The sequence below is a fragment of the Patiria miniata genome, unplaced genomic scaffold, assembly GCF_015706575.1.
Source record: "Patiria miniata isolate m_02_andy unplaced genomic scaffold, ASM1570657v1 HiC_scaffold_7, whole genome shotgun sequence".
Lineage (NCBI taxonomy): Eukaryota > Metazoa > Echinodermata > Asteroidea > Valvatida > Asterinidae > Patiria > Patiria miniata.
This window is the reverse complement of record NW_024037074.1, coordinates 40,679,050-40,692,220: the sequence shown is the minus strand read 5'-3', so window position 1 is coordinate 40,692,220 and position 13,171 is coordinate 40,679,050. Positions and strand designations below refer to the sequence as shown.

General features: G+C 40.0%; 1 protein-coding gene across 1 annotated transcript in view; it reads left to right on the top strand.

The window, feature by feature from the left end:
- The first annotated feature begins 12,493 nt into the window (after positions 1-12,493).
- LOC119745681 overlaps positions 12,494-13,171 on the top strand; it is a 42,895-nt gene continuing 42,217 nt past the window's right edge. The window contains exon 1 of the mRNA XM_038222215.1: positions 12,494-12,820. Coding sequence (XP_038078143.1) covers positions 12,602-12,820 — 219 coding nt within the window. The 5' untranslated portion in view covers positions 12,494-12,601. The remainder of the gene's footprint in view (positions 12,821-13,171) is intronic.

Below are 13,171 nucleotides of genomic sequence, written 5' to 3'. Positions count from 1 at the left end.
CACGTATGCATGCGCAATACTGCCAGTGAATCAGTATTTCATGGTACGAAATTCACACTACACCAGCCCAGCTGCGCTTTGCGCGACATCGCGCAATATGCACGGCGCGCACGCCGTTGTGGAGGGGCATTCCATATTATAGTCAGAGGGGTGTTTCGTAAAACATGAAGTAAAATTGTTGGACAACATGGTTGGTAACGTGTAGTATTTTACTTGTTTTGATTTTTGGACCGAAACAATTGGGGGTTTTACCTAGAAGGTATTTATGAATGGGAATGAAAATGTGTGCGATCGGTATTAAACACCTGTTTAAGACCGGTGGGACTCTGGATGGGTGATAATTACTTTCGGCTTCGCCTCGGGTAATTATCACCCATCCAGACTCCCACCGGTCTTAAACAGAGTGTTATAATACCTCATGAACACACATTTATTCCCTTAATAACTCGTGAAGGAGGCTTTTACGCAAAATTTTACTGCACACCTTATTAATATTTGTGATGCTTGAAAAGATTGACAGACATCAAATATGCACGTAGCCAGGCCTGTTTTTCCAATTTCAACAAAAGTAAAAGTAAAAAACATATCACAACGATTTTTAGCACATAATTGGATCATTATAAGGGAAATAAACCTCGTTTGAGGTCGGCTGTTGGAGTCACTGTGGTGAAAAGCAATTGAAGGATTTTCAGATTAATTGTTGTGACTAAAGACACTTATACTTTAGACGTAATGACGTAATTATTTTTCTGGATTTTTTCAGTAATTTGTGTTTTAAGTGAAGTTTTGTTTCGCGTCGCAGAAACATGCTTTCTTCGTGGCAGCAAGAGGGAATTTAAAAGAGCGAAATTCCAAACTGCGTTTGTTCCAGTTTTGTCGGCCCTCTTTCTATTAAATGATCATCCAGCAAATTTGTGTGACAAAAGTGTCAATATTCAAGCGGGAAAACCTATCCGAGCATCAGTGTGACTTGAATAAACAATAAGCATCAGGTGGACAAACTTGTTTTCATCTTTCGTTGGAGTACGTCTTTAAACTGAAGGTCAATGCTCAAAGTTACGGTGGTGAAAAGTAAAAGATGCATTTTCAGGTTAGAATACTCTGCGTCACCACATGACATATTAAACATATTAAACATGCTTCGCAGACTTTCATTTCTGTGCAATTGACATCCTTTCACTTCGCCGAAAGAGGCAAAGTGAAACAGGGAAATTCCCAGCAGCAATATAACCCCCCCCCCTATTTTCCCCCAGGACAATGGACAGTGAAGGATGCATTGTGTTCCTCCCTCTTATTGTAAAACCCGAATGAGTGCATATCGGACTCAATACCACAATGCGCAAAAGTTCAGGTTAGAACTCTTTCAGTTTCTGGAATTTCTGCCGAAAAGTGCAGAATTATTATAACAAAATATTACGGCTTTCAACCAAACAGGATATTCGTTGTGCTTGCTTTGTGTCCAACCCGGATTTTTCGACTTCAATTTTCAACAACTCGTCATTTTCGTTTGTCAGTGTTTTCGATGCTATTTCGTGTTCGTGCCGCTAACACTTAAATACAATAAATAATTTAAGTTTAAGTTAACATCACTGTTCAACCCGGATTTGTCGTCTTCAATTTGCACTATCGGTATTTTCGTTTCTATGGATTTTGGAGTGGACGCCCCCTTTCGAAGACAATTGGTCGACAAATTCAAATACATGAACAATTACCTGCACCGCCTCTTGACCTCCAGACATGGACCAATCAACGGCATCTACTATCGAGCTTATGCAAAGCGATGACGTAATTACAGGCGAGCTGAGCAAAAATGTGTCTCGTTTGAAGCGCAGATTGAAGCCGTTTTATGCCTCTAGGTCATTTCATAAATTTGGGGTTCCATATTTTTTCCTTGTTACATCTAACATGTAAAAGATTCATGACACATTCTTTAATGCCTTCTATCTCTAAGAGTGATTATGTAAATCAAAGTAAATCAAATCGAATTTTCAATGTTTTAAAATTTCGACTTTTTTTCCAAATTATTTTGACCCACCCACCCACCCCTAATTTCGATTAATAAAAACCTGAACATGTACATGTACATGCACTTGCATACTTATGTACATATACTTGAACATGAACATGTATACCCATGTACATGTGTTTCTATTTCAGTGACAGCTTGAAGTTGTCGGTCTTCCTCTTTTGCACTGGTGACCTTCAGTTTCTTGTGTTTTGCCAGCTGATATGCATACGAAAACCATCAGGTTTGGGCAGACATCACATCACAGGCTGCGGTCCTCGTAGTCTTGGAGTCCAGTGGTTGAATAGTCCAGTTTTTATAGCGATTGGTAATCGACGCCCGCGGCGTGTTATAGAGCCGTTCTAGTACACCTGGTACCCTGCTGCCTCTGCACGGCCTAACCGCTACAAACGCCCGGCGTCCAAGTCTACTGAAAAACCACCTCCCTCTCATGCCACAGTGGGTTTATATACACGTACATGTACATGACGTACATGTACAGTTCATACAGGGGGCGAAGTTGGAAAAGAAACACGCATCGCGATATCGGAACGCTTGCGCGTAGTTCAGGCAAGTCAAAAGATCTATCTTTCTTTTTCTTTTTTAAATCTTTTTCCATGGAAAGTGAATTTCGATTTTCAATTATTTAGCTTGACCCACCCACCCACAATTTGGAAAAAACATCGAAATTTTAAAACATTGAATATTCTGAATGACCCCTTAAGTTCACATAACTGTTCAACCCAGATTTGTCGTCTTCAATTTGCACTATCGGTATTTTCGTTTCTATGGATTTTGGAGTGGACGCCCCCTTTCGAAGACAATTGGTCGACAAATTCAAATACATGAACAATTACCTGCACCGCCTCTTGACCTCCAGACATGGACCAATCAACGGCATCTACTATCGAGCTTATGCAAAGCGATGACGTAATCACAGGCGAGCTGAGCAAAAATGTTTCACGTTTGAAGCGTAGATTGAAGCCGTTTTATGCCTCTAGGTCGTTTCATAAATTTGGGGTCCAATTTTTTGTTTCCTTGTAACATCTAACATGTATAATATTCATGACACATTATTTAATGCCTTCTATCTCTAAGAGTGATTATGTAAATCAAAGTAGGCCTACCTGCCAAACAAATACAAAATAGTCTAAAGTAAACTTTAATGAAACTGAAATGGCAATTACACAGGACAGGCGTAACAGGGACACACACAAAATGTCACACTTTTGGAAACCAAATTTGTGGAATGACCCCTCTTCCAGCACCGAAATCGATGTGTGCATGTGATAGAGAGTTCACAACTGCCGAAAAACACATTTCCAAGTCAGAATCTTTCCTCCAATCGCTTCGTGGAGGCCGCCATGTTAGCTGATAGCGTCTGACCAATCAACAGCTTTTCCCGCCCAAGATTGCATAACAGTTTCTGAAGTCAGCTCCTGATTGGCTGGCGTGCAGGGTTCGTTCGTCCGTCTTGGCACCGACTCGGTTTCTGTATAGAAAGAACGCAACTTCCACAATCAATCGTGGTAACTTTTACAAGTGACAATCTGCTTCTTTCTGCCAAGAGTTCATCTCGCTCAGACATACATTTCATTTTCGCCTTGAATTTCCAGTATTTTGTGTACGCATATATTAGCCCGCCTAGCCGCAGAAATTGATGATTTTGTCATACGATTTTGAAACCATGCTCGTAGAACATGTAGCTATGTCTGGAATTCGACTGTGGTCGAAATCAGCCAATTTGGACAAGTTTTATTTGTTGCAATTGCCGAAAAAGTTATGTGTGTCGTGACTAGACGACTATTTCATGTACTGACTCGACGGCTGTTTCCGGTATTTTATACACACTGACTCAATTAGCAGGAGCAGGTTTGCACAGTGCCCTCATTTTAGACCTTTTGCCTTATTTTAGCCCATTATAAAAAAAAAAATGCTAATTAAATCATTTGAATTAATCTTGACGTTATTAATCCTGGTTATTACTGACATCACTAATCCTGGTTACTTCAGTCGATATGTCGAAAATAAGACAGTGAGAGAGATTTGGTTTCTGTAGAAGAAGGCTTGTTTTCAGTATTATTATGCATTTTGATTCCTTGGCAAATAGACTGTTGACGACACGGTCGATTTTTAGAAAATAAATGCCTGCTATCAAATATTGGGGTTTTGTTTGGACGATGGTATTAATATCGCATGTAGGCCCATAGTTATAAGCATATCATTAATATAGCAAAGATAATTATTACTTAGTGGTTACTTAATGTTAACATTACTGTTCAACCCAGATTTGTCGACTTCAATTTGCACTATCGGTATTTTCAGATTCACTTCACCACGACATGAAGTGGTAAACACGCTTTCAGGACTTTCGTTTTGTGTTCAATAACGTGTCCCTTAATCCATTTCGCAGAAAGTGAAAGAGGGAAATCCCCAGCTGCCATTCTGTCTCTTACATTTTCCCCAGGACAATATACATGTACAGTGAATACATTGTGTTCCTCCTAGTCTGGTTCCCAGACCTGACAATTATTCCCGACGCTCAAGTCTAAATTGTAGGTCAGGCAGCCTCCGTGGCTAAAAATAAACATGACGACATTGATGACCCTTTTTCAAAACTCGGCTTCGTTTCCGATTTCGCTTTATCACTTTTAGCTTTTAATGTTCTGATCAATTTTTTTTAATAAATCACTTGCTTCGTAATATCATACAGTTGTGATAATACAGTTTGATGTTTCTGTAAAAAAACATTGACTTATGTTGATCTGGAATCTTCAAAATTAGGCACCTAAATAACACTGTTAGCAGGCGGAGCCGAATGAAGACCGAGTTTTGGAAAATCTCAGTAACGGTCGTCAAATTCAAAATTGTACATGACGCAGCAAAAGGTTCGCTCATACGATCCGAGTATATTTGATGCACACAACTCGTCGTTGAATTTCAAGTTTTCTAAATGAAAGCAATGAATATTAATTATCAACTCATTTAAAAAAAGAATTTAATAAGCAATTAGCAGTTAATTAAACCTTTATTATACTCGGAAATACTCGGGCGCTATCCGATTGTCGACGAAACGAATTCGGCAAACTTTGGAAATTTTCGGAAAAAGGAGGAATTCCTCCCGTTTTAGTCACGTGACGTAAATTGTAATACAATGTGTTACCGGAGGCTACCTGACCTAAGATTCATCAGGAATAGTCGGAATCTTTTGGTGTGGGAACCAGACTATGTTCCTCCCTCTTTTTGTAAAACCCGGATGAATGAATCGAACTGAATTCCACAGTATATTACTTCAGGTTTAGTTGGCGTACTTTCAGGTTCTGGAATTTCTGGGTGTGTGAGTGACTGAGTGGGTGAGTGCAGGATTTCATATACGGCCATAGGATATTCATTGTGGTTACTTAATGTTAACATAACAACTGTTCAACCCAGATTTGTCGACTTCAATTTGCACTAGTGGCCGCCCCATTTTGAAGACAATATTGGTCGAAAAATTCAAAACATGACAAATTACCTGCACCGCCACTTGACATCCAGATATGGACCATTCAGCAGCATCTAAGCTTATGCAAAGCGATGATGAAATTACAGGCACAGTCATCTGATGAATGAAAACAATTACCATCAACACAGCCATATGGTTGCTAACTCAAAGCGTCCTGCCGTTGTTAGGCAAAGCTAATCCGATTACGTACTTAGCCGCTATAACAGAGCAGTGAAATTCATGCACCCCCCAAAACATGGCTTTTTGAACGTTGTGTTTCTCAGAAAATTATGCCCAGTATGATTGAAATGTTAAAATATAACGGAAGAAGAAATTCTACACTTCATGTTGGTGGTCTTAAACACTTTTCCAGTGTCACATGAAATTTTGACTCCCATGAAATCCGGTGCCTTATTATGGTGGCCCTGAAGGGACATCTCATATCGCAAACGTGTGCGCATACGTATGCGATGTCGCAAAATTTATCGCGAACGTGTGCGCATACGTATGCGATGTCGCGAAATTTATCGAGAACGTGTGCGCATACGTATGCGATGTCGCAAAATTTATCGAGAACGTGTGCGCATACGTATGCAATGTCGCGAAATTTATCGCGAACGTGTGCGCACACGTATGCAATGTCGTGAAACAATTCGCGAATATGTGCGCACACGTATGCGAATTTGTTTGCAATGTCGTGAATTTTATTGCATACCTTGTCGCATACCTTTCAGTAAAATTCCTAATGAACTGGGGAGTTGTAGCAGCTAGTCTGGAATCTAGACGTACTGTTAGATATAAATAGGGTCTGACTAATAAACCTTCGCACGCACGCTGTTCCTCGCGCAATCGTTACTACTAGTACTGTCGAGCGCAAACTTGGTACTTGCGCAAGTTTGAAACTTGCGCACGCAAATTTGAAAGTTGCGAAAGTAGCAAGTTCGCGCTCGACAGTACTAGTAGTAACGATTGCACGAGGAACAGCGTGCGCGCGAAGGTTTATTAGTCAGACCCTATTTATATCTAACAGTACATCTAGATTCCAGACTAGCTGCTACAACTCCCCAGTTCATTAGGAATTTTACTGAAAGGTATGCGACAAGGTATGCAATAAAATTCACGACATTGCAAAACAAATTCGCATACGTGTGCGCACATATTCGCGAATTGTTTCACGACATTGCATACGTATGCGCAAACGTTCGCGATAAATTTTGCGACATCGCATACGTATGCGCACACATTTGCGATAAATTTCGCAACATTGCATACGTATGCGCACACGTTCGCGATAAATTTCGCGACATCGCATACGTATGCGCACACGTTCGCGATAAATTTCGCGACATCGCATACGTATGCGCACACGTTCGCGATATGCGATGTCCCTTCAGGGCCACCATACCTTATCGTTTCATTGGTTGAACGTTCACATTCCTCACGTATGCATGCGCAATACTGCCAGTGAATCAGTATTTCATGGTACGAAATTCACACTACACCAGCCCAGCTGCGCTTTGCGCGACATCGCGCAATATGCACGGCGCGCACGCCGTTGTGGAGGGGCATTCCATATTATAGTCAGAGGGGTGTTTCGTAAAACATGAAGTAAAATTGTTGGACAACATGGTTGGTAACGTGTAGTATTTTACTTGTTTTGATTTTTGGACCGAAACAATTGGGGGTTTTACCTAGAAGGTATTTATGAATGGGAATGAAAATGTGTGCGATCGGTATTAAACACCTGTTTAAGACCGGTGGGACTCTGGATGGGTGATAATTACTTTCGGCTTCGCCTCGGGTAATTATCACCCATCCAGACTCCCACCGGTCTTAAACAGAGTGTTATAATACCTCATGAACACACATTTATTCCCTTAATAACTCGTGAAGGAGGCTTTTACGCAAAATTTTACTGCACACCTTATTAATATTTGTGATGCTTGAAAAGATTGACAGACATCAAATATGCACGTAGCCAGGCCTGTTTTTCCAATTTCAACAAAAGTAAAAGTAAAAAACATATCACAACGATTTTTAGCACATAATTGGATCATTATAAGGGAAATAAACCTCGTTTGAGGTCGGCTGTTGGAGTCACTGTGGTGAAAAGCAATTGAAGGATTTTCAGATTAATTGTTGTGACTAAAGACACTTATACTTTAGACGTAATGACGTAATTATTTTTCTGGATTTTTTCAGTAATTTGTGTTTTAAGTGAAGTTTTGTTTCGCGTCGCAGAAACATGCTTTCTTCGTGGCAGCAAGAGGGAATTTAAAAGAGCGAAATTCCAAACTGCGTTTGTTCCAGTTTTGTCGGCCCTCTTTCTATTAAATGATCATCCAGCAAATTTGTGTGACAAAAGTGTCAATATTCAAGCGGGAAAACCTATCCGAGCATCAGTGTGACTTGAATAAACAATAAGCATCAGGTGGACAAACTTGTTTTCATCTTTCGTTGGAGTACGTCTTTAAACTGAAGGTCAATGCTCAAAGTTACGGTGGTGAAAAGTAAAAGATGCATTTTCAGGTTAGAATACTCTGCGTCACCACATGACATATTAAACATATTAAACATGCTTCGCAGACTTTCATTTCTGTGCAATTGACATCCTTTCACTTCGCCGAAAGAGGCAAAGTGAAACAGGGAAATTCCCAGCAGCAATATAACCCCCCCCCCCCCTATTTTCCCCCAGGACAATGGACAGTGAAGGATGCATTGTGTTCCTCCCTCTTATTGTAAAACCCGAATGAGTGCATATCGGACTCAATACCACAATGCGCAAAAGTTCAGGTTAGAACTCTTTCAGTTTCTGGAATTTCTGCCGAAAAGTGCAGAATTATTATAACAAAATATTACGGCTTTCAACCAAACAGGATATTCGTTGTGCTTGCTTTGTGTCCAACCCGGATTTTTCGACTTCAATTTTCAACAACTCGTCATTTTCGTTTGTCAGTGTTTTCGATGCTATTTCGTGTTCGTGCCGCTAACACTTAAATACAATAAATAATTTAAGTTTAAGTTAACATCACTGTTCAACCCGGATTTGTCGTCTTCAATTTGCACTATCGGTATTTTCGTTTCTATGGATTTTGGAGTGGACGCCCCCTTTCGAAGACAATTGGTCGACAAATTCAAATACATGAACAATTACCTGCACCGCCTCTTGACCTCCAGACATGGACCAATCAACGGCATCTACTATCGAGCTTATGCAAAGCGATGACGTAATTACAGGCGAGCTGAGCAAAAATGTGTCTCGTTTGAAGCGCAGATTGAAGCCGTTTTATGCCTCTAGGTCATTTCATAAATTTGGGGTTCCATATTTTTTCCTTGTTACATCTAACATGTAAAAGATTCATGACACATTCTTTAATGCCTTCTATCTCTAAGAGTGATTATGTAAATCAAAGTAAATCAAATCGAATTTTCAATGTTTTAAAATTTCGACTTTTTTTCCAAATTATTTTGACCCACCCACCCACCCCTAATTTCGATTAATAAAAACCTGAACATGTACATGTACATGCACTTGCATACTTATGTACATATACTTGAACATGAACATGTATACCCATGTACATGTGTTTCTATTTCAGTGACAGCTTGAAGTTGTCGGTCTTCCTCTTTTGCACTGGTGACCTTCAGTTTCTTGTGTTTTGCCAGCTGATATGCATACGAAAACCATCAGGTTTGGGCAGACATCACATCACAGGCTGCGGTCCTCGTAGTCTTGGAGTCCAGTGGTTGAATAGTCCAGTTTTTATAGCGATTGGTAATCGACGCCCGCGGCGTGTTATAGAGCCGTTCTAGTACACCTGGTACCCTGCTGCCTCTGCACGGCCTAACCGCTACAAACGCCCGGCGTCCAAGTCTACTGAAAAACCACCTCCCTCTCATGCCACAGTGGGTTTATATACACGTACATGTACATGACGTACATGTACAGTTCATACAGGGGGCGAAGTTGGAAAAGAAACACGCATCGCGATATCGGAACGCTTGCGCGTAGTTCAGGCAAGTCAAAAGATCTATCTTTCTTTTTCTTTTTTAAATCTTTTTCCATGGAAAGTGAATTTCGATTTTCAATTATTTAGCTTGACCCACCCACCCACAATTTGGAAAAAACATCGAAATTTTAAAACATTGAATATTCTGAATGACCCCTTAAGTTCACATAACTGTTCAACCCAGATTTGTCGTCTTCAATTTGCACTATCGGTATTTTCGTTTCTATGGATTTTGGAGTGGACGCCCCGTTTCGAAGACAATTGGTCGACAAATTCAAATACATGAACAATTACCTGCACCGCCTCTTGACCTCCAGACATGGACCAATCAACGGCATCTACTATCGAGCTTATGCAAAGCGATGACGTAATTACAGGCGAGCTGAGCAAAAATGTGTCTCGTTTGAAGCGCAGATTGAAGCCGTTTTATGCCTCTAGGTCATTTCATAAATTTGGGGTTCCATTTTTTTCCCTTGTTACATCTAACATGTAAAAGATTCATGACACATTCTTTCATGCCTTCTATCTCTAAGAGTGATTATGTAAATCAAAGTAGGCCTACCTGCCAAACAAATACAAAATAGTCTAAAGTAAACTTTAATGAAACTGAAATGGCAATTACACAGGACAGGCGTAACAGGGACACACACAAAATGTCACACTTTTGGAACCCAAATCTATGAAATGACCCCTCTGCCAGCACTGAAATCGATGTGTGCATGTGATAGAGAGTTCACAACTGCCGGAACACACATTTCAAAATCAGAATCTTTCCGACAATCGCTTCGTGGTTGCCGCCATGTTAGCTGACAGCTTCTGACCAATCAACAGCATTTCCCGCCCAAGATTGCTTAATAGTTTCTAAAGTCAGCTCCTGATTGGCTGGCGTGCAGGGTTTGTTCGTCCGTCTTGGCACCGACTCGGTTTCTGAATAGAAGGAACGCAACTTCCACAATCAATCGTGGTAACTTTTACAAGTGACAATCTGCTTCTTTCTGCCAAGAGTTCATCTCGCTCAGACGTAAATTTCACTTTCGCCTTGAATTTCCAGTATTTTGTATAGGCATATCTTAGCCCGCCTAGACGCAGGTATTAAAATTTTGTCATACTATTTTTAAAACTATGTTCATAGAACACGTAGCTATGTCTGGATTTCGGCTGTGGTCGAAATCTGCCAATTTGGACAAGTTTTATTTGTTGCAATTGCCGAAAAGGTTCTGCGTTTTGTTTTACCACGTGAGTCTGTCGTGATTAGACGACTTTTTCATGTTCATTTTAGCCCATTATTTAATTGCTAAATAGAAATAAATCTTTTGAATTAATCTTGACATTGTTAATCCAGGTTATTATACTGACATTACTAATCCTGGTTACTTCACTGGTCAGTCGCTAGTCGATATAGTGTCACAAATAAAACAGTGAGATAAATTTGGTTTCTGCAGGAGAAGGCATGGTTTTTAGTATTATGCATTGACGACAAGGTCGATTTTTAGAAAATAAGTGCGTGCCATCAAAGATTGCGGTTTTGTTTGGACGATGGTATCGATATCGCATGTAGGCCTAAAGATAAGCATATTATTAATATAGCAAGGAAAAAATTATACTAAATAATTTTAATTAAGCAAATTATAACTAAGCAACGTTATTTCTTCTCTTGTTGGAGGTCGGCTGTTGGAGTCACTGTGGTGAAAAGCCATTGAAGGATTTTCAGTTTAATTATTGTGACTAAAAACAATTATACTTTAGATCATCACCATGACGTAATTTTTTCTGGAGTTTCAGTAATTTGTGTTTAAAGGGGATTTTTGTTTTGCGTCGCAGAAACATGCTTTCTTCGTGGCAGCATGAGGGAATATAAAAGAGCGAAATTCCAACTGCGTTTGTTCCAGTTTTGTTAGCCCTCTTTCAATTAAATGATCATCTAGCAAATTTGTATGACAAAAGAGTTAATATTCAAGCGGGAAAACCTATCTGAGCATCAGTGTGACTTGAATAAACAATATTAAGCATCAGGTGGACAAACTTGTTTTCATCTTTCGTTGGAGTTCGTCTTTAAAGGATACAACGTTTGCTTTTGCTGTAATTTTCAGAAATGGATGGATTTGGGGGGTTAGTATTTCATAGGAAATATTGTTACACTAACTTGTTTGAAGTTTTGTGTTCGTAGATGCTGGAAAAACCAAGAAAAACAGCCATATTCCTGTAGTCTGGTTCCATGACCCCACTTAAGATGAAACAGAGCAATTTCATAGACGTCAGGGAATGGTAAGGTCAGGAAATCAGTCTAGCTGGCTTGTACGAGCTCACACATGCAGGTGTGTTATCGATTGCAAACAAATGCAACCTAACTAAATAATGGTAATTCGGGGCAGTATTTAAAAAAGACATTTTTTTTCCAACTCTGGTCGGCCGACCAGCATTTGAAATTGATACAAAAATACCACTTTCGTGAAAAAGACGGCACATTAGGTGCCACGATTTTACAGGATGCTTTAGACTGTCCTTCACTAAAAGTCCAGTAAGGTATTTCACATTAATTTGGTAGATTTGTTTTTTGATGTTTGCAAATGTTGTATATTCCCTTTAAACTGAAGACCAATGCTCACAGTTACGGTGGTGAAAAGTAAAAGATGGATTTTCAGATTAATATATTCTGAGTCACCACCATGACAATAAATAGTAAACACGCTTTCCGGACTTTCATTTTGTGTTCATTTGACGTGCCCCTCGCCTTTCACTTCACAAGTAAGGAAAAAATTGCAATATTAAGTTTCCCCTATATTTTCCCCCAGGACAAGGTACAGTGAATAGGTACATTGTGTTCCTCCCTCTTTTTGTAAAACCCGGATGAATCAATCGGACGCAATACCACAATGCGCAGAAATTCTGGTCCGTTGGCTTTCTGGTCCGAAAACTGCAGTATTTCGGCCTTCAACCAGGGTATGGCATTGTGTTTGCTTTGTGTTGAACCCGGATTTTTCGACTTCAATTTGGCAACTCGTCATTTTCGTTTGTCAGTGTTTTCGATATTTTGTGTGCGTGCCGCTAACACTTAAATACAGTCGGAGAATAACATTCACGCACACAGACACCAACTGCACCATGATGATAAGATCCAGAGTGAATTCGTACTCGCCCCATGCAAGACAAGAGGACGACGGGCGTCTTCGTGTCGAGTCGACCCGCAGTGGCAAGCCAACGAACCGGGAGATTCTCACGTCAGAACAGAAAGAGGAATTGGCCGGGTATAAGTTCGACTTCGAGAACATCGCGTTTGAGGGCGGAGGCAACAAGGGATTGGCAGCAGTCGGAGCCATTCGGGTGAGTGTTTAAGTACTTTTTTGTAAAATACACAAAAAGTGTAGAATTCAGTATCCTCACACCAGTGTTTTTACCCATGCATGTGTTTACCATTGCATGGTTATAGTCTTTTGTGCAAATACCTGTGTTGGTAAAATGAGTTTGAGAGTGACACAAATTTCAAATTGGGTTACAAAAATACCTTAATAATGTCTGTGTACAACTTCTGAGCTTGTACCCAAGTATGGTGACGTTATGACATTTTAAACATTTCTCTAATCAATTACATGTATGTGAAAAGGGATTACCTTACTGCTCAAAACCTCATGTATTGTTGTACCATCGAACAAAAAGGGCTTTTTTTGTGCTCTT